The 16,068-nt window shown below is 43.1% G+C and overlaps 1 protein-coding gene across 3 annotated transcripts in view; it reads right to left on the bottom strand.

The window, feature by feature from the left end:
* The window catches only part of poglut2 (protein O-glucosyltransferase 2), a 62,557-nt gene extending 46,840 nt beyond the window's left edge, over window positions 1-15,717 (bottom strand). Inside the window, exon 1 of one of the 3 annotated variants that reach the window (XM_034165475.1) lies at window positions 15,454-15,717. In XM_034165475.1, coding sequence (XP_034021366.1) covers window positions 15,454-15,644 — 191 coding nt within the window. In that variant the 5' untranslated portion in view covers window positions 15,645-15,717. The remainder of the gene's footprint in view (window positions 1-15,453) is intronic. The other 2 variants (XM_034165476.1, XM_034165477.1) reach the window with 2 other exon arrangements.
* Window positions 15,718-16,068: the final 351 nt, after the last annotated feature.

Below are 16,068 nucleotides of genomic sequence, written 5' to 3'. Positions count from 1 at the left end.
CCGGGGCCCGCCGCCGGTCTGCATGGTTCTTCGCCCTCGTCCGGGCCCTTAACAAAGCAGAACGGGCGGCACGCCACACCCGACGGCACTTCCGTAGGTGGGCCTGGACCGAGGGCACACCGACCTCCCCCTCAACCACCGGAAACAACGGGGGTTGATACCCCAAGCACACCTCGAAAGGGGAGAGGCCGGTGGCTGATGACACTTGACTGTTGTGGGCGTACTCGATCCAGGCCAGGTGGGTACTCCAGGCCGTCGGGTGCGCGGCTGTCACACAGCGTAGGGTCTGCTCCATCTCCTGGTTGGCCCGTTCTGCTTGTCCGTTGGTCTGGGGGTGATACCCGGACGAGAGACTGACCGTGGCCCCCAGTTCCCGGCAAAAGCTCCTCCAAACATGCGAGGAGAACTGGGGACCGCGATCGGAGACGATGTCTGATGGTATCCCATGCAGACGGACGACGTGGTGGACTAGGAGGTCCGCTGTCTCCTGGGCCGTTGGTAGCTTCGGGAGGGCCACGAAGTGGGTCGCCTTGGAGAATCGGTCCACTATCGTGAGGATGACGGTGTTTCCCTGGGACGGCGGGAGACCCGTGACAAAATCCAGGCCGATGTGAGACCAGGGGCGATGAGTCACGGGCAGCGGCTGTAGCAATCCCGATGTCTTGCGGTGGTCGGCCTTGCCTCTGGCGCAGGTGGTACAGGCCTGGATGTAACCCCGGACGTCGGCCTCCAGGGACGCCCACCAGAAGCGCTGCCGGACGACTGCCACGGTTCTTCGCACCCCAGGATGACAGGAGAGCTTAGAACCGTGACAGAAGTCCAGAACTGCAGCCCTGGCTTCTGGTGGGACGTAGAGTTTGTTCTTCGGTCCGGTTCCGGGGTCCGGGTCTCGGGTCAGGGCCTCCCGGACGGTCTTCTCCACGTCCCAGGTGAGGGCGGCCACGATAGCGGACTCCGGGATGATGGGATCCGGGGGATCCGACGACTCCGTTTTGACCTCATCTTCATGTACCCGGGACAAAGCATCCGATCTTTGATTTTTGGTCCCGGGACGGTAGGTGATCCGGAAGTCAAAACGGCCGAAGAACAGTGACCAGCGGGCTTGCCTGGGATTCAGCCGCTTGGCGGTCCTGATATACTCCAGGTTCCGGTGGTCAGTGAAAACCGTGAATGGCACGGACGTTCCCTCCAACAGATGTCTCCACTCCTCAAGAGCCTCTTTCACCGCAAGGAGCTCTCGATTGCCGACGTCATAGTTCCGTTCGGCTGGGGTCAACCTGCGGGAAAAATAGGCACACGGGTGAAGGACCTTATCGGTCTTCCCGCTCTGGGACAGCACGGCTCCTATCCCTGAGTCCGAGGCGTCCACTTCAACCACTAACTGGCGACTAGGATCGGGCTGCACCAGAACAGGTGCAGACGAGAAGCGCCGTTTCAACTCCTTGAACGCGGCATCGCACCGATCCGACCAGGTGAAGGGGACTTTTGGTGAGGTCAGGGCTGTCAGGGGGCTAACTACCTGACTGTAGCCCTTAATGAACCTCCTGTAGAAATTAGCAAAGCCGAGGAACTGTTGCAACTTCCTACGGCTTGTGGGTTGGGGCCAGTCTCTCACCGCCGCAACCTTGGCCGGATCAGGAGCGATGGAGTTGGAGGAGATAATGAACCCCAAGAAGGACAAAGACGTGCGGTGGAACTCACACTTCTCGCCCTTCACAAACAGCCGGTTCTCCAACAACCGCTGCAGGACCTGACGTACATGCTGGACATGGGTCTCAGGGTCCGGAGAAAAGATGAGTATGTCGTCTAGATATACGAAGACGAACCGGTGCAGGAAATCCCGCAAGACATCGTTAACCAACGCTTGGAAAGTCGCGGGAGCGTTTGTGAGACCGAACGGCATGACCAGGTACTCAAAGTGACCTAAGGGGGTTTTAAATGCCGTCTTCCACTCGTCTCCCTTCCGGATCCGAACCAGGTGGTACGCATTTCTAAGATCGAGTTTGGTGAAAATCTGGGCTCCATGCAGGGGTGTGAACACTGAATCCAACAGGGGCAACGGGTATCGGTTGCGAACCATGATCTCGTTCAACCCCCTATAATCAATGCATGGACGAAGTCCGCCGTCTTTTTTACCCACAAAAAAGAAACCTGCACCCATCGGGGAGGTGGAATTCCGGATCAACCCGGCAGCTAACGAGTCCCGGATGTAGGTCTCCATTGATTCGCGCTCAGGCCGTGAGAGGTTGTACAGCCTACTGGACGGGTACTCACTGCCCGTAACCAAATCAATGGCACAATCATACGGACGGTGGGGGGGAAGAGTGAGAGCCAGATCCTCCACACAGCATCCGTACGGCTCTGGGGGGCTTATGTAAGCTTCAGTGGAAGGTGGGGGGGGTCGTTGGACGACCAGTGGAACATCGCTGTTACGCACAGGGTCGACGGGAGGGAGAGCCGCAGCGGCGCCCAGGGGGCGCGCTTCCACTTGTGCGGTTCAGGAGGACGTTCTGCTCGGTCATTAAATCCATCCGAGTCGTGAAAGCGGCGAGGATCCGCTGCAACTCACCGATCACCCCTCCCGAGGACGCCTGCGCGTCCTGGTCTTCCATTGGCCGTTCAACAGCCGGTTGACGCCCCTCGGGATCCATGACGTTGGCCGAGATATCCTGTTGTGAAAGTGTAGGAACACGGACCCACAACAGGGGGCGCAAATGAACGGACAATGGAGGAGTCAAATAACACTGTTTTTACTGTTGTGAAACAGGCACAACAAATACAACCGATTACAATATGGAGATTGAGCTTAATTACAACGGTGTCGTGTGGGCAGGCTCGACGATAGGAGACGTCTGTCCAAGTCGAACCGGAACCAACCCGATTTCCTCTGCCACCGAACCCCGGGAATACTGGAGCCGCCAAGTCCCGAATTCCCAGGTGGCCACTGCCTCCGTTCGTCGGATCCGGTACTGCTGGCAGGAAACAGAAACAGTCAGGTGTGGATGCGGCTGCACCCAGCAACACGGAGGGTGGAGAGTTCACCTCCACCTCTCGTCAACAACAATCAAGAAATGTAGGAAGGTGAGTACTTATCCAAATGCTGTCTGGTAGTCAGCTGTACTACAGATAATCAACAAGAACACACTTAAAGTCACACGTATGTGTAGGCTGAGATTGTTACCTCTTTGGTAAGGCGATATCTCGGCAAATGAGGTGGAGATGCTGTCCTGCTGATATACCTCCTTATTGATTGGGATCAGCTGTCTCCAGTGATGGGTGACAGCTGTCATCCTGGCTGCTCCTGTAAGGCGGCAGCGCCCTCCGGTGCCTGGAGCCCGCACTCCAGGCAGGGCGCCCTCTAGTGGTGGTGGGCCAGCAGTACCTCCTCTTCAGCGGCCCACACAACAAAACCATGTCGATTGGGTTCAGGCCCGGTGACTGTGGAGGCCAGGTCATCTGCCACAGCACTCCATCACTCTCCTTTCATACATAGTTTTGATGCCTTCAGTGAGAATCTACAATGTACTAAATAGTCATGAAAATAAAGAAAACGCATTGAATGAGAAGGTATGTTCAAACCTTTGGCCTGTACTGTATATGTAGCTTCTGTAAAAAATATTAATCGTATCAAGGCTTGGTTTTGATGCAGTTCGTCCTTACAGGGTTCTCAGCAGGATTTTTTCCTCAGTGTAATGGGATGGAAAAATCACCTTAAGAAGCCGGGGCTTCGGGGACTGCTTTAGCTTTGACCCCGCTGAAGCTTTTGCTTTATGGAATTATAAAGGGCCTTCTTTGGTGTTGTTTTAAACTTCAAAATGTAGAGTAATCACAAATTAATCTTAAAGTTAAAAAAAACATTTGTAAGGATTTTCTATAGTAAACCGCGGTGTATAGATTAGCTCCTGTGTAGTGACACACATTTCTACACTCTTCCATGTTTTGGTGTGATGCCTCTTTCTTTTGGCTTTAAAGTAAGGCTGTAACAAAGATTTAAAAAAAAAAAAAACAAAAACGATGGCTTTACTTAACAAAATTTGGCCCTCAAAATGCAGGCAACAGTGTTTCAGAGGGATATAAATGTAAAATGTTACTTTGGTCCCGGCCTCCCCATAATACTCATGCCTGGAGAGCTGCTACACGGCTGTGCTCAGACTGGAGAGCTGAGACACTGGGATAAATTCTCCCCGACGGAACGGGGGACGTCTCATTTTGGGAAAAAACAGCTTTTTTCAGATGAGGTTGTAGTTTGTCTGTTTTACAGCATTTAGAAAAAAGTGTCATTTGATTTAAACAGCGATTTGCTGCGAAGTTATTGATTGCAGAATGATCCATCTTTCCACCTCGGCAGAGAGCAGCAGCAAACTCGCAAACACACATGGAGCGGAGGATATTATCATTAGTATTAATAATTCATGAGGGATACTAACTTTAGTTTATGAACCAGAGAAGCGGGAGATAAATGTTCCAGTCCACGGCAGAGTTCTGCGTCATCGGCTGCCCCCCAAAAAAGGCATGTTAATGACGAATGAATAAAAACTGTCTGTGTGAAGCGGGGGCGATTGTCGCAGAAAAAAAGTCCAGTTTAGAGACTTTAATCAGCAGAAAAGGCAGAAATGGCTTTGGTACAGGCTGATGAATAAATTGTGGATATGCTGCTTCTACATCAGAACCAGCAGCTCCACAATCAACATAGAGAAATTATTATTTTCCTGTTACACACCTTCAAAAACAACGTAACAGCCCAACTGCAGTGTAATTTTGTTACGCTGTTATAATGCTGGTGAGAACCCTGCATTGACCCAAAATGCATCAGCATACAAAATTGCAAATATTAGCTCTCCACAGTTTGCACTTGATCAAAATTGCACGCACACATGCATGCACAGCATTTTGTTTTTTTCTGCAATCTGCTGTAAGCAGGTGCTTTTAATTTGACAAACAGAGACAGTGGTGGAAGACATGAAAAGCAAAACATTTCACTCATGGTACCAACATGACACTTAGCCTAAGTCACTCATGGTAACAGCAACATAACACTTAAACTGACTAAACCAACTGAAGTACAAAAACAATAAATCAATAACACTAACAATACTGTTTAACATGAACCACAATAACATTTAAAACCTCAAAACCCTGAACTGCTATGGTGCATTGCAGCACAACATCCATTGTTCACTGTTAGCTAAAATCGCCAATTTCTCAAAATATTTGTCCTATCAATTCTCCATTTATGCAGTGTTCATCCTTAACCCAAAATATATAAGCACACCAAACAGCAAATGTCAGCTCTCCCCTGTTTCGCAGTGATTGAAGGCATACCCACGCACACACACAGAGGCCACTTGGATATTAAAATATAGATTGGTGCTTTGTTGGATGTCCACCATTACCGCCATGCTGTGCCATCCTTAAATTCAATCTGTGCATGTAAGACACTAATCAAATGTTCTTAAGGATGCAACTTCTGCCTTAACTAAAAGTCCAATATGATACAAAGAGAAGCATTACTGGTAAATACTGCACTGTAGATTAGTAGTATTAACAGCATGAGCATTGAGGCATTGTCTGATTGCAGATAGTTCTGTTTCTTGATCTTGACAGGTGTTAACGTGCATCTCTTCATTACCAGCAGACTACAACAACACAGGAAGAGCTGAATGGAACCAAGGAACTTGAGAACTGCCTTGGGACTACCCAAAGTGACATCCACACCATGCACTAAATAAACAAGGAGCAGGCAGCCTTCATTGCATCCATGGGACAATTTTGATGAAAGGGGTCAGGAGAGGCTGTCAAACATCATTATGTGCTTCAGAGATAAAGATGGCAGACAGACATCACTAACTTCTTTCACTCAACAAAGCAGAAAGGAGGTTATCTATTCATTAGGACACGGTAGAATCCCTTTGCATACCTTAATTAAAAATCTGTTTCACTGCAGCAAATTTCCATTTTAATTTACGGAGCTCTACTGGCACTGTACTTGCCAAATTAATTATTTAAATATATAAATAAAACAGTAAAAGAATTCAATGAGATTTCACTGGGATTCATCCATTTTGCTTGAAGTGACCGCCACAGGTGTTTGGGGATCCACCTGTTGATTTGGCTTTTGTAATGCAACTCCAGCTGAATGAGAAGAATGAAGCCTGAACCAGGGATATTCTTACTGACAGGAAAGTGCCATAACTGTGTACACCACCATCTACTGTGCTTACTGATCTAACCAACTCAGTTCAAAACAAACATGATATTTTCAAAACTCTTTATGTTAATATGAAGAATTTTGAAAAATTCCAGGTCTCTTTACAATTAAATAGGTTGTATTAGTAGGCTAAAACAGATATAAACTGACCAATATATTCATGCATTGCGCACTGCAGGGTGGTACTCAGTGTGCATTGGCTCCAAACAGAAAATTGGTTGTTCAAGACCTGTCACGTCCCATTCTCCTTGTACAGCTGTAGCTGCGTTAGAAAAGCCAAATCAACGTGTGGATCACAAACCAAACCTGCCGTGGTATCCCAGAGCAAACTGGAAGAAGCCCAAAGAAACCTCAATGGTGATTTACTCTTTTTCCCCCCTACCTACTAGGCCCGGTTTACGGTGCTCGAACAGACTTTCCTTCCTTACTCCTTACTTTTGTTTTAAAATTAGTTTTTAAGTGACTCTGCACCGTCGTCTGAAGTACCGAGGAGGAACGAGTGATTCAATGTTGGAGGAGCTGAAAACGCTGACACTGGCTCACGGATCTGACGGCTTGCGTCCGAGGGATTGTTTGCTGTTGTGATGCTCTTCCAATCTCTATACGATTGTATTCATTTGTTTTATTTCTGTTTAACATTTCTTTTGGTTTTTAAGTGTATCTACTCTGAATCTACAACCCCAATTCCAATGAAGTTGGTACATTGTGTAAAATGTAAATAAAAACATAATACAATGATTTGCAAATCCTCTTCAACCTATATTCAATTGAATACACCACAAAGACAAGATATTTAATGTTCAAACTGAAAGACTATGTTTTTGTGCAAATATTTGCTCATTTTGAAATGGATGCCTGCAACGCATCTCAAAAAAGCTTCCCCTCCCCTTCTCCTTGGCCCTACCCCTACCCCTACCCCTTTAAAACAAGGGTTAGGCGTAGGGGTATGCCTCTAGCCCTATGAATTTCCGCCTTAGGGGGGAAAAAAAAAACTGCCCGTCTCAAACTGCCGTCTTCACTGTTTGTCAACATGGCAACCGAAGTGAAACTTGTTGCAGTAGCCTGTTTGCTCTTTTATTTTCTCGCCTTTCTGCGTAAATGCAAAGAAACAGAAGAAGTCGCAGATTTCTTCGAAAAAACATCGCAATCATGTCGGACAATTTTGTGTTATTAATAATTAATTAATTTGTAATTCATAATAATAATTAATTAATTAGTAATCAATTTGTTCATAATACTGATAATAATTAGTCAATAATAGCAATAATTAATATTGTTAATTGATTAATCATTAATTGATTGATTAGTAAATAATTAAGAATTAATTAATTTGTAATTAAAATAAACACTTGAAATATATCAGTGTGTGGAATGAATGCATACATTACACAAGTTTCAATTTTTGAATGGAATTACTGAAATAAATCAACTTTTTCATGATATTCTAATTATATGACCAGCACCTGTATGTATGTTATGGGCTGCATCTAGTTCTGTTCACCTTATATTTCTTTTTCAAATCCTCCCAATTTTTACATCCAGCCCTATTTCCTTTAGAAATTTCCTTGACAAATAATATCAGTCTATTACGACGTCAGGTTATGTGTTACACATATACAACCCCTGGCAAAAATTATGGAATCACCGGCCTCGGAGGATGTTCATTCAGTTGTTTAATTTTGTAGAAAAAAAGCAGATCACAGACATGACACAAAGCTAAAGTCATTTCAAATGGCAACTTTCTGGCTTTAAGAAACACTATAAGAAATCAGGGAGAAAAAAAAATGTGGCAGTCAGTAACAGTTACTTTTTTAGACCAAGCAGAGGGAACAAAATATGGAATCACTCAATTCTGAGGAAAAAATTATGGAATCATGAAAAACAAAAGAATGCTCCAACACATCACTAGTATTTTGTTGCACCACCTCTGGCTTTTATAACAGCTTGCAGTCTCTGAGGCATGGACTTAATGGCTGACAAACAGTACTCTTCAATCTGGCTCCAACTTTCTCTGACTGCTGTTGCCAGATCAGCTTTGCAGGTTGGAGCCTTGTAAATCCCATTTCCTTTAGGCGGTTTCTTACAGTTCGGTCACAGACGTTGACTCCAGTTTCCTCCCATTCATTCCCCATTTGTTTGTTGTGCATTTTCGATTTTTGAGACATATTGCTTTAAGTTTTCTGTCTTGACACTTTGATGTCTTCCTTGGTCTACCAGTATGTTTGCCTTTAACAACCTTCCCATGTTGTTTGTATTTGGTCCAGAGTTTAGACACAGCTGACTGTGAACAACCAACATCTTTTGCAACATTGCGTGATGATTTACCCTCTTTTAAGAGTTTGATAATCCTCTCCTTTGTTTCAACTGACATCTCTCGTGTTGGAGCCATGATTCATGTCAGTCCACTTGGTGCAACAGCTCTCCAAGGTGTGATCACTCCTTTTTAGATGCAGACTAACGAGCAGATCTGATTTGATACAGGTGTTAGTTTTGGGGATGAAAATTTACAGGGTGATTCCATAATTTATTCCTCAGAATTGAGCGAGTCCATATTTTTTCCCTCTGCTTGGTCTAAAAAAGTAACCATTACTGACTGCCACAATTTTTTTTCTTGATTTCTTATAGTGTTTCTTAAAGCCAGGAAGTTGCCATTTGAAATTACTTTAGTTTTGTGTCATGTCTGTGATCTGCTTTTTTACTACAAAATTAAACATCTGAATGAACATCCTCCGAGGCCGGTGATTCCATATTTTTTGCCAGGGGTTGTACATGTGTGTGTATATATTTTCCAACTTACTCCCATTGATGAAACTTCTCATTTTCTGCCTGAAAGCTTATTAGGAGACAAGTGTGCTCAGGGCTCCCTGTTTGTTTACTAAATACACACGTGTTACAGACCTTGAAATCCAACAGCAGGGATCGTTATTATCCAAAGATTTATGAACATACACATTAACGTGCTTATCCTTTATCACGATTTTCTCCATTGTGAGATATAAAAGTGTCTTATCGTAGCGTTCATGTGTATGTGCATTATAACGCCTCAGCGCACGAGCGAAGTGATGGTATTCTTCAGAACGACAATATACACAACATGCATCCAGCAGCATACACATTGCTGTCATAGGCAATTGCCTGTAAAGTTTTTTGGCAAGTTATAACTTTCTAAACAGCGTAATTTGTAATGAAATTCGCTTACATTTGGGTGACTCTTTCGGCACCATGTTTGTTTCTTTGGAGACAGCAGTAAGCTCCTCCTACCCCTCCAAATGGAGTGTGCATCCAGATTCAATCCGTTTGAAGGGGTTTGTAGCCCTCCGCCTACCCCTGTGCCTTGCTCCAAAAAGAGACACCCCTCTGTCTCTCGTGCCCACGCAAAATGGAGGGGAAGAGGTAAGGGGAAGGGCCAAGGGGGAGAATTGAGATTCAGCCTAAGTCTAAGTCCAAGTTTAATTTGGATCTTGAGATGGAGGACAATTTGTAGTGACTTTTTACCAAAAAACAAAAAAACAAACAAAAAAAAAGTGGACAGGAGAGCAGAGCCAAAAGCCATGAAAATAGGTGTCAGTAGTGTTTAGCTTACAGTGTGAACAAACCGAGTCTGAGAAGACCATTATATACATCTTACAGTTGCATGCAAAAGTTTGGGCACCCCTGATAATTTTCATGATCTTCCTTTATATAAATCATTGGTTGTCTGGATCAGAAATTTCAGTTAAATATGTCATATAGCAGAAAAACACACTGATATTTGAGAAGTGAAATCCAGACTCTCATTGAAAGCTATAGGAAGCATTCAGAGGCTGTTAATTCTGCAAAAGGAGGACCTACTAAATATTGATGCATTTTTTCTGTTGGGGTGCCCAAATTTATGCACCTGCCTAATTTTGTTTAAATAATTATTGCACACTTTCTGTAAATACGAGAAACTTCATTTAACTTCTCAAATATCAACGTGTCCCTCTGCTATATGATATATTTAACTGAAATTTCTGATCCAGACAACCATTCATTTATAAAGGAAAATCATGAAAATGATCAGGGGTGCCCAAACTTTTGCATACAACTGTACATTGTGCGATATGTGTTCTATGAAAAATTTTGTATTGGATGAGCTGTAGGTTGGTATTTTTTGTCACTGAAAATGTGTTTTTACAAATCTGTGTCCAGTGGTCAGGGTCTGATGTGGCTCTTTTTCTGGTTTCAGTATAGGTTTTATTGCTGCATTATTCATATAGGGGGAACCTGATCTTTGGTCCAAATTTCTGATACAGTCCTAAAGAATAGTGGAGCCAGTATCTGCCAAAAATACTTCAGGAATTCAGGAGGAAAGCCATCTGGGCCCAGGGCCCTGCCATTAGGCATTTTATTCAAAGCTGCATGCAGTTCTGTGACAGTTATAGGTGTGTCTAATGTATCTGTGTGCTCTTTAGATAGCTGAGGTAGGTTTAGATTGTCGAGGAATGACCGGATATCTACTGGATTAGGTGTATTCTCCGATGAGTATAGATTACTGTAGTAGTTTTTAAATATCTAATTTCCTATGGTGACTGTGTATAATTTCCAGCTTGATCACTGATAGATGTTATCCTTGATTTTTCCTGTAATCGGTTTGCCAGAAATTTACCTGATTTATTATTATGTTCGAAATTATTATATCTGAAGTCACTGAATGAGTAACTCTTTTTTATATAATGTTGTCAAGTTGGAATTTTGTATTATTTAATTCAGATAAAGTTTGATCACTTGCGTCCGCAGCATATTTATTTGTTAAATGTTTAATTTTTTCTTCAAGGTCATTTTCTAATATTTGTTTCATTTTTTTATAAGAAGAATATGAAATTATTTTTTCCTCTAATTACTGCTTTTCCTGTTTCCCAAAGCAAAGAAGGAGAAATACTTGGAGAGTCATTTCTTTCTATAAAGTCTGCCCACTCTCTCATTATTTTATCAAATTCAGAGTTCTTTAAATGTGAGGTGTTAAAGTGCCATGAGTGAGACAGTTTCGAGTGGATTTTAAATAAAGGCTGAGTGGATCCTTGTCATTTGATTGGTGCTTTGTATGTAACATGACATGGATTATTCGTCCCATTTGTGTTGCGTTGCATTTAGAGTGCAATTTGGTTGGATTTTTACTCTCTTTGCCTGTGAGCGAATGCCACATACATTCCATGATACCAATTTTAGAGGATGCATATTTTAAAAAAAGAATTCTGATACTACATATGGAAAAGGCTCTCCTAAAAAACAGACACAATTACGACATACATAAAATATAAATTACACCCGTGCATATTGAGTGAGTGTAAATGAGTGAAAGTGTGCCTGTAGTTTAAGGGGAGACTATGCGTACGGAGCGTGTTTAAATTATCCATCTTCTTAACGCTGCAGACATCCTCAGAAAAGCCAAGGGGTTGTGGATGGATTCTGATACAGCTGACCATCTATAGAAAGTTTATCTACTACCAAGTACGCATATTCATTATTTTGTCTATGCTGTTTCATGACTGGGTAAAGAATATTTCTGCGGTCATTAATTTCTTTTGAAAACTGATCGTTGGTCCCTCTGAGCTCTCTAGCTTTGCTTTTAATGAGGTCTTTATTTTTGTAATGTTCCACTTTGGCAATGATGGGCCGAGGTCTTCTGCTCTTGAGTCCACTGAGTCTGTACACACGATGAAAACTAGTGATGTCAACAGTAGCGGAAGGACGTTTGAGCTTGGAGACCATGAAGTCTTTAAAGAGAGCTCCTGGATCATCTGAGGCGGGGTTTTTCAGGGCATGCCTGAAAAAATTAAGTTGTCCCGCATGCTCCTAGACTGAATATCCAGTATTATTTCATGTGCCTTCTTGTTTTCTTTGGTTACCGTGTCTGTTTTTTTTTTTTTGGTTAATAAATCCACCGATGCTTTGAGTGATTTATTTTCAGACTCCAGCCGGTCTATTTTTTCATATGCAAAACTGAGGATTATCTGAATGTCTTTAATTTCCGTATGCAACGCCATGAGTGAAAAAAAAAAAAAACAAGATAAGAAATAGAGAAATACGAGCTTGTCTTATTTCTTGTATCAGTTGCCTGCATAGCTACTGATACCTTCAGAAATTAACACTTTATTTTACAGTTGAAAGTCTTCATGTTTCCAAAAACTTCAAGTTTGCTCAAATAAGCCGGAAAGATGCTGTGAGTGACGAGGGAAAAAGAAAGTGGAGGAGGAGGGGCCCCTCCTCCTCCACTTTCTGACAGGTGTGAAGAGAACTTTATGGTCCTTGCAAGGCTCTATGATGAGGACTCCTGTGAAGTTAAAACAAGATTCATTGATATGCCCATCTGCAACATTAGCACAAGACAGAATCTCTTTGAAACAATGAATAACAGTTTTAGAGAATGCAGAGAATATCATGGCACAATGTATTGGCTTTCAACAGTGACAGTGCCAGTGTTATGAAGGGCCAACACAATTCTGTTCTCAGCTGGATCAAGACAAAGCAACCAAATGTGTTTGACCTGGGATGCATCTGTCATCTTTCCAACCATACCGTTGGAGTTGAAATAAAGAAATTCCCTCTACCAGCAGAAGACTTGCTAGTTGACATTTAAGGATTTGCTGGTGTAGAATCACAGAAGATTCTGAAGTAATGTAGCACCCGTTGGTTGAGCTTTCTGACATGCATCCAGAGAATTCTTTGCCAGTGGCCAGCACTCCAATCTTACTTTGCCAGCCATGAGGATGTGGAGAAGAGGTGTCATATCAAAGAGTGTCATCAGAAGTTAGAGAGCAGAGAAATTAAAATTTACTATTACTTTTTGTCATCTGCCGTGAAACCATTGGCTGACTTTAACTTAGCTTTCCAGGCTGAAGGGGTGATGCTGCATAACCTCCATGGTGCAATGGAACGTGTTATCAAGAAATTCCTTGGATATTTCATCCCTGTCCGGTCCATTGTTAATGAGGATTTGACCAAGATCAAGTGCAAAGGGAAGAAAACAGCGACTTGATGAGGATCTCAACATTGGCAATGCAGAACTCTCAAGTTGAGATACACTCAAGGAGTTATTTTCCGCTGAATCTCGTCTTCGAGGTCATAGTGGTGAAATGTTTCAGAACATCATGCATTAGCACGAGAGTGGGACAACATGTTGAGTCTCATGCCGAATGCATAAGACTTGACAGAAGAGTGAGACTTGAGAGCTCTAGCAATGAGACAAGATCCTTCCTGATTCAAGAGAAAGATCACATACCTCCTGCTACACTCAGAAGTATATTTGAGACCATAAGGAAGTTCTATGAAAGTGTGGTTGAAAAGATGCTGAAGTCATTCCCCTTCTCCAACAAGGTGTTGAAGGATTTGATTGTCTTCGATCCAGAAAGAAGGCATGATGTTTCACCTGAAGCAGTTGTAAGGTTGTCCCAGGCATTCCCACCACTTGACCTTGACAGAGATGTGCTGCGTGATGAGTTCAGCTGCAGGATGATGGAGACCTGCCAAAGGACAAGACCAATGACAAGTTCTGGGGTTGTATGGGAAAGAAGAAATCTGCAGGCCAGCTCATCTTTAGCAACATCAGCAAGTTGATGAAATGTCTTCTGTGTATGCCTCATTCAAATGCTTCAAGTGAAAGATCTTTCTCCGTGGTTCGCAACATTGTGACAGAAAACAGAACAGACTTAGCCAGTGAAACTGTGTGTGCTCTTCTTAGCTGCAAACTCAACTCAGAATGCAAGGCCAGTGACTTCAAACCCACAAAAGATGAACTCAAAGCTGCAAAGAGTGCCACTTACCTCTACAACCAGGACCACGGGAGCAAATAGTGGTTTGTTATTTTGTTATTTGTTGAAGGGCCACAAAGGTAATAAGTGTTTTGACTTTTTTGTGGTATCCTTGAAATTTCATGATAAAGGAATTATATATGCATATGTGTTAACACATGGTATGTTATTGTACGTCTTACGTGGAATTTCTAAATCAATCAATCAGTCCTGTCTTGTATGTCATGTGCTGCTGCTGCTTTTCTTGGCCAGGTCTCCATTGTGAAAGAGGTCTTGATCTTAATGGGTTTTGTATTATCTGGTTAAATAAAGGTTAAAGAAAGAAAAAAAATAAACAATGAACGTCAGTGGTATAATCATTGGACTTTTTTACTGTTTTACATACTGTGCAAGAAACAAATACATTAATTAATTAATTAGGATTTGATAATTAACTAATTAATATGATGGTCTAGTGGTTAAGGTGTTGGGCTTGAGTTCAGAAGATCATGGGTTCAAATCCCCGCCTGACTGGAAAATCACTAAGGGCCCTTGGGCAAGGCCTTTAATCCCCTATTGCTCCCGGTGTGTAGTGAGCGCCTTGTATGGTAGCACCTTGTATGGCAGCACCCTGACATCAGGGTGAATGTGAGGCATAATTGTAAAGCACTTTGAGTGTCTGATGCAGATGGAAAAGCGCTATATAAATGCAGTCCATTTACCATTCAATAAGAAAGAAAGAAAAAGAAAAATGCACTGCGCTCTGCTGGGCTCAAGCATGGGTTGCACATTCATCCTTTTGCTCCTCAGAAAAAATCTCCCTCTCTGATATTTCCCAGAGTTGACTGCCATGAACAAGTCATAACTAAAAGTGTGCCAAGCATAGAATTTGAGGCAGTAACCAAGGAGCTAATTGTTCCTCCCTGAAAGAGATTAATAAAGTGTCTAATGACAGACATTTAGCATTTAAAGGCATGTTTATTCAAAATTGCAACTTATAGATGTTTTGTATAAGTTATATTGTAGCCTGCAGTCTTTTTTTGATGTCAATATCAGGAATGCTTCTAAAATACAAAATAAAATAATAATCATCATCATCAAATAATGTTTTTTTTAAATGGTTGTTTGTACAAAAATTTGTGGAGGTTTTTTTTGGGGGGGGGGGTGCTTGGAGGGCTTCTCGCCTGGGGAGTAATTCAGTCTAGAACCGCCACTGCGATTATGTATATGTACGTTTATTGCCTAAATAAATGAAACTAAGCATCTAAATAAATACAACCAATTCCAGTGTCATCTTTAAATTGTGCTGCATCTTTGCAGCAAGTTTAATTTCATTTAATCTGATCAAAACTGGCGTCCAAATCCGAAAATTGCTTGAATAAAAATAAAGTAAATCCACACATTTAAGAACTTCCACTCACTCAAAGTTATTTTGTTACAAACAGAAGGAGGTCGGCATGGTGCAAAGTCTAGGCTCTGCAGTGACTTCGTACTTACTTTGTCCCTGATTTGTCCACCGCCTGGATGAAGAAAAAGCGAGCAGGAAGAACCACGTCCGCCTCCAGCCCTGGTCCCCACACTAAAGTTTTTCTGGCGCTGGGAACCGAAGCGGCCTGAGTTTCCAGCTGCTCTTGTCCGAACATGTCTCCGAACAGGAGAAGCAGCCACGGAAACCGTCCAAGCGACATGATGGCTCAAACAAAACGTTTATTACTCCGCCTGGCCCTCACTCTGAGTGATGTTAAGCTCGAGTCAGTCTGCTCGACACAGCATCGAACTTTTTGAACCAGCAGTCAGTGAGCAGCGTTTCGAGCACGCCCCCATCACGTGACCACTGCGAGCGAGGCCTCGTTACGTTACACCACGTGTCGAGCTTCGCATAATCTGGGCGTTTCAATACGACCCGCCAAGTATTTAAATGAGATCTGAATCGCAGCTCAAACCGTGGGTTTTTGAGAGGAGATTGCTAGCGACACTGTTATTGCCAATTACCACGTGAATCGAAGCCAAGGAAAGCATTAGTTTATATTTAGGTCTAGTTTAGAGTTAATTTAGTACATACACATAGGATCTAACATAGACAGACACACACCATACACAACAGGCATCCAT

This window comes from Thalassophryne amazonica, unplaced genomic scaffold (assembly GCF_902500255.1).
Source record: "Thalassophryne amazonica unplaced genomic scaffold, fThaAma1.1, whole genome shotgun sequence".
Lineage (NCBI taxonomy): Eukaryota > Metazoa > Chordata > Actinopteri > Batrachoidiformes > Batrachoididae > Thalassophryne > Thalassophryne amazonica.
The sequence above is the reverse complement of the archived record's forward strand: the minus strand, read 5'-3'. Positions and strand labels throughout refer to the sequence as shown.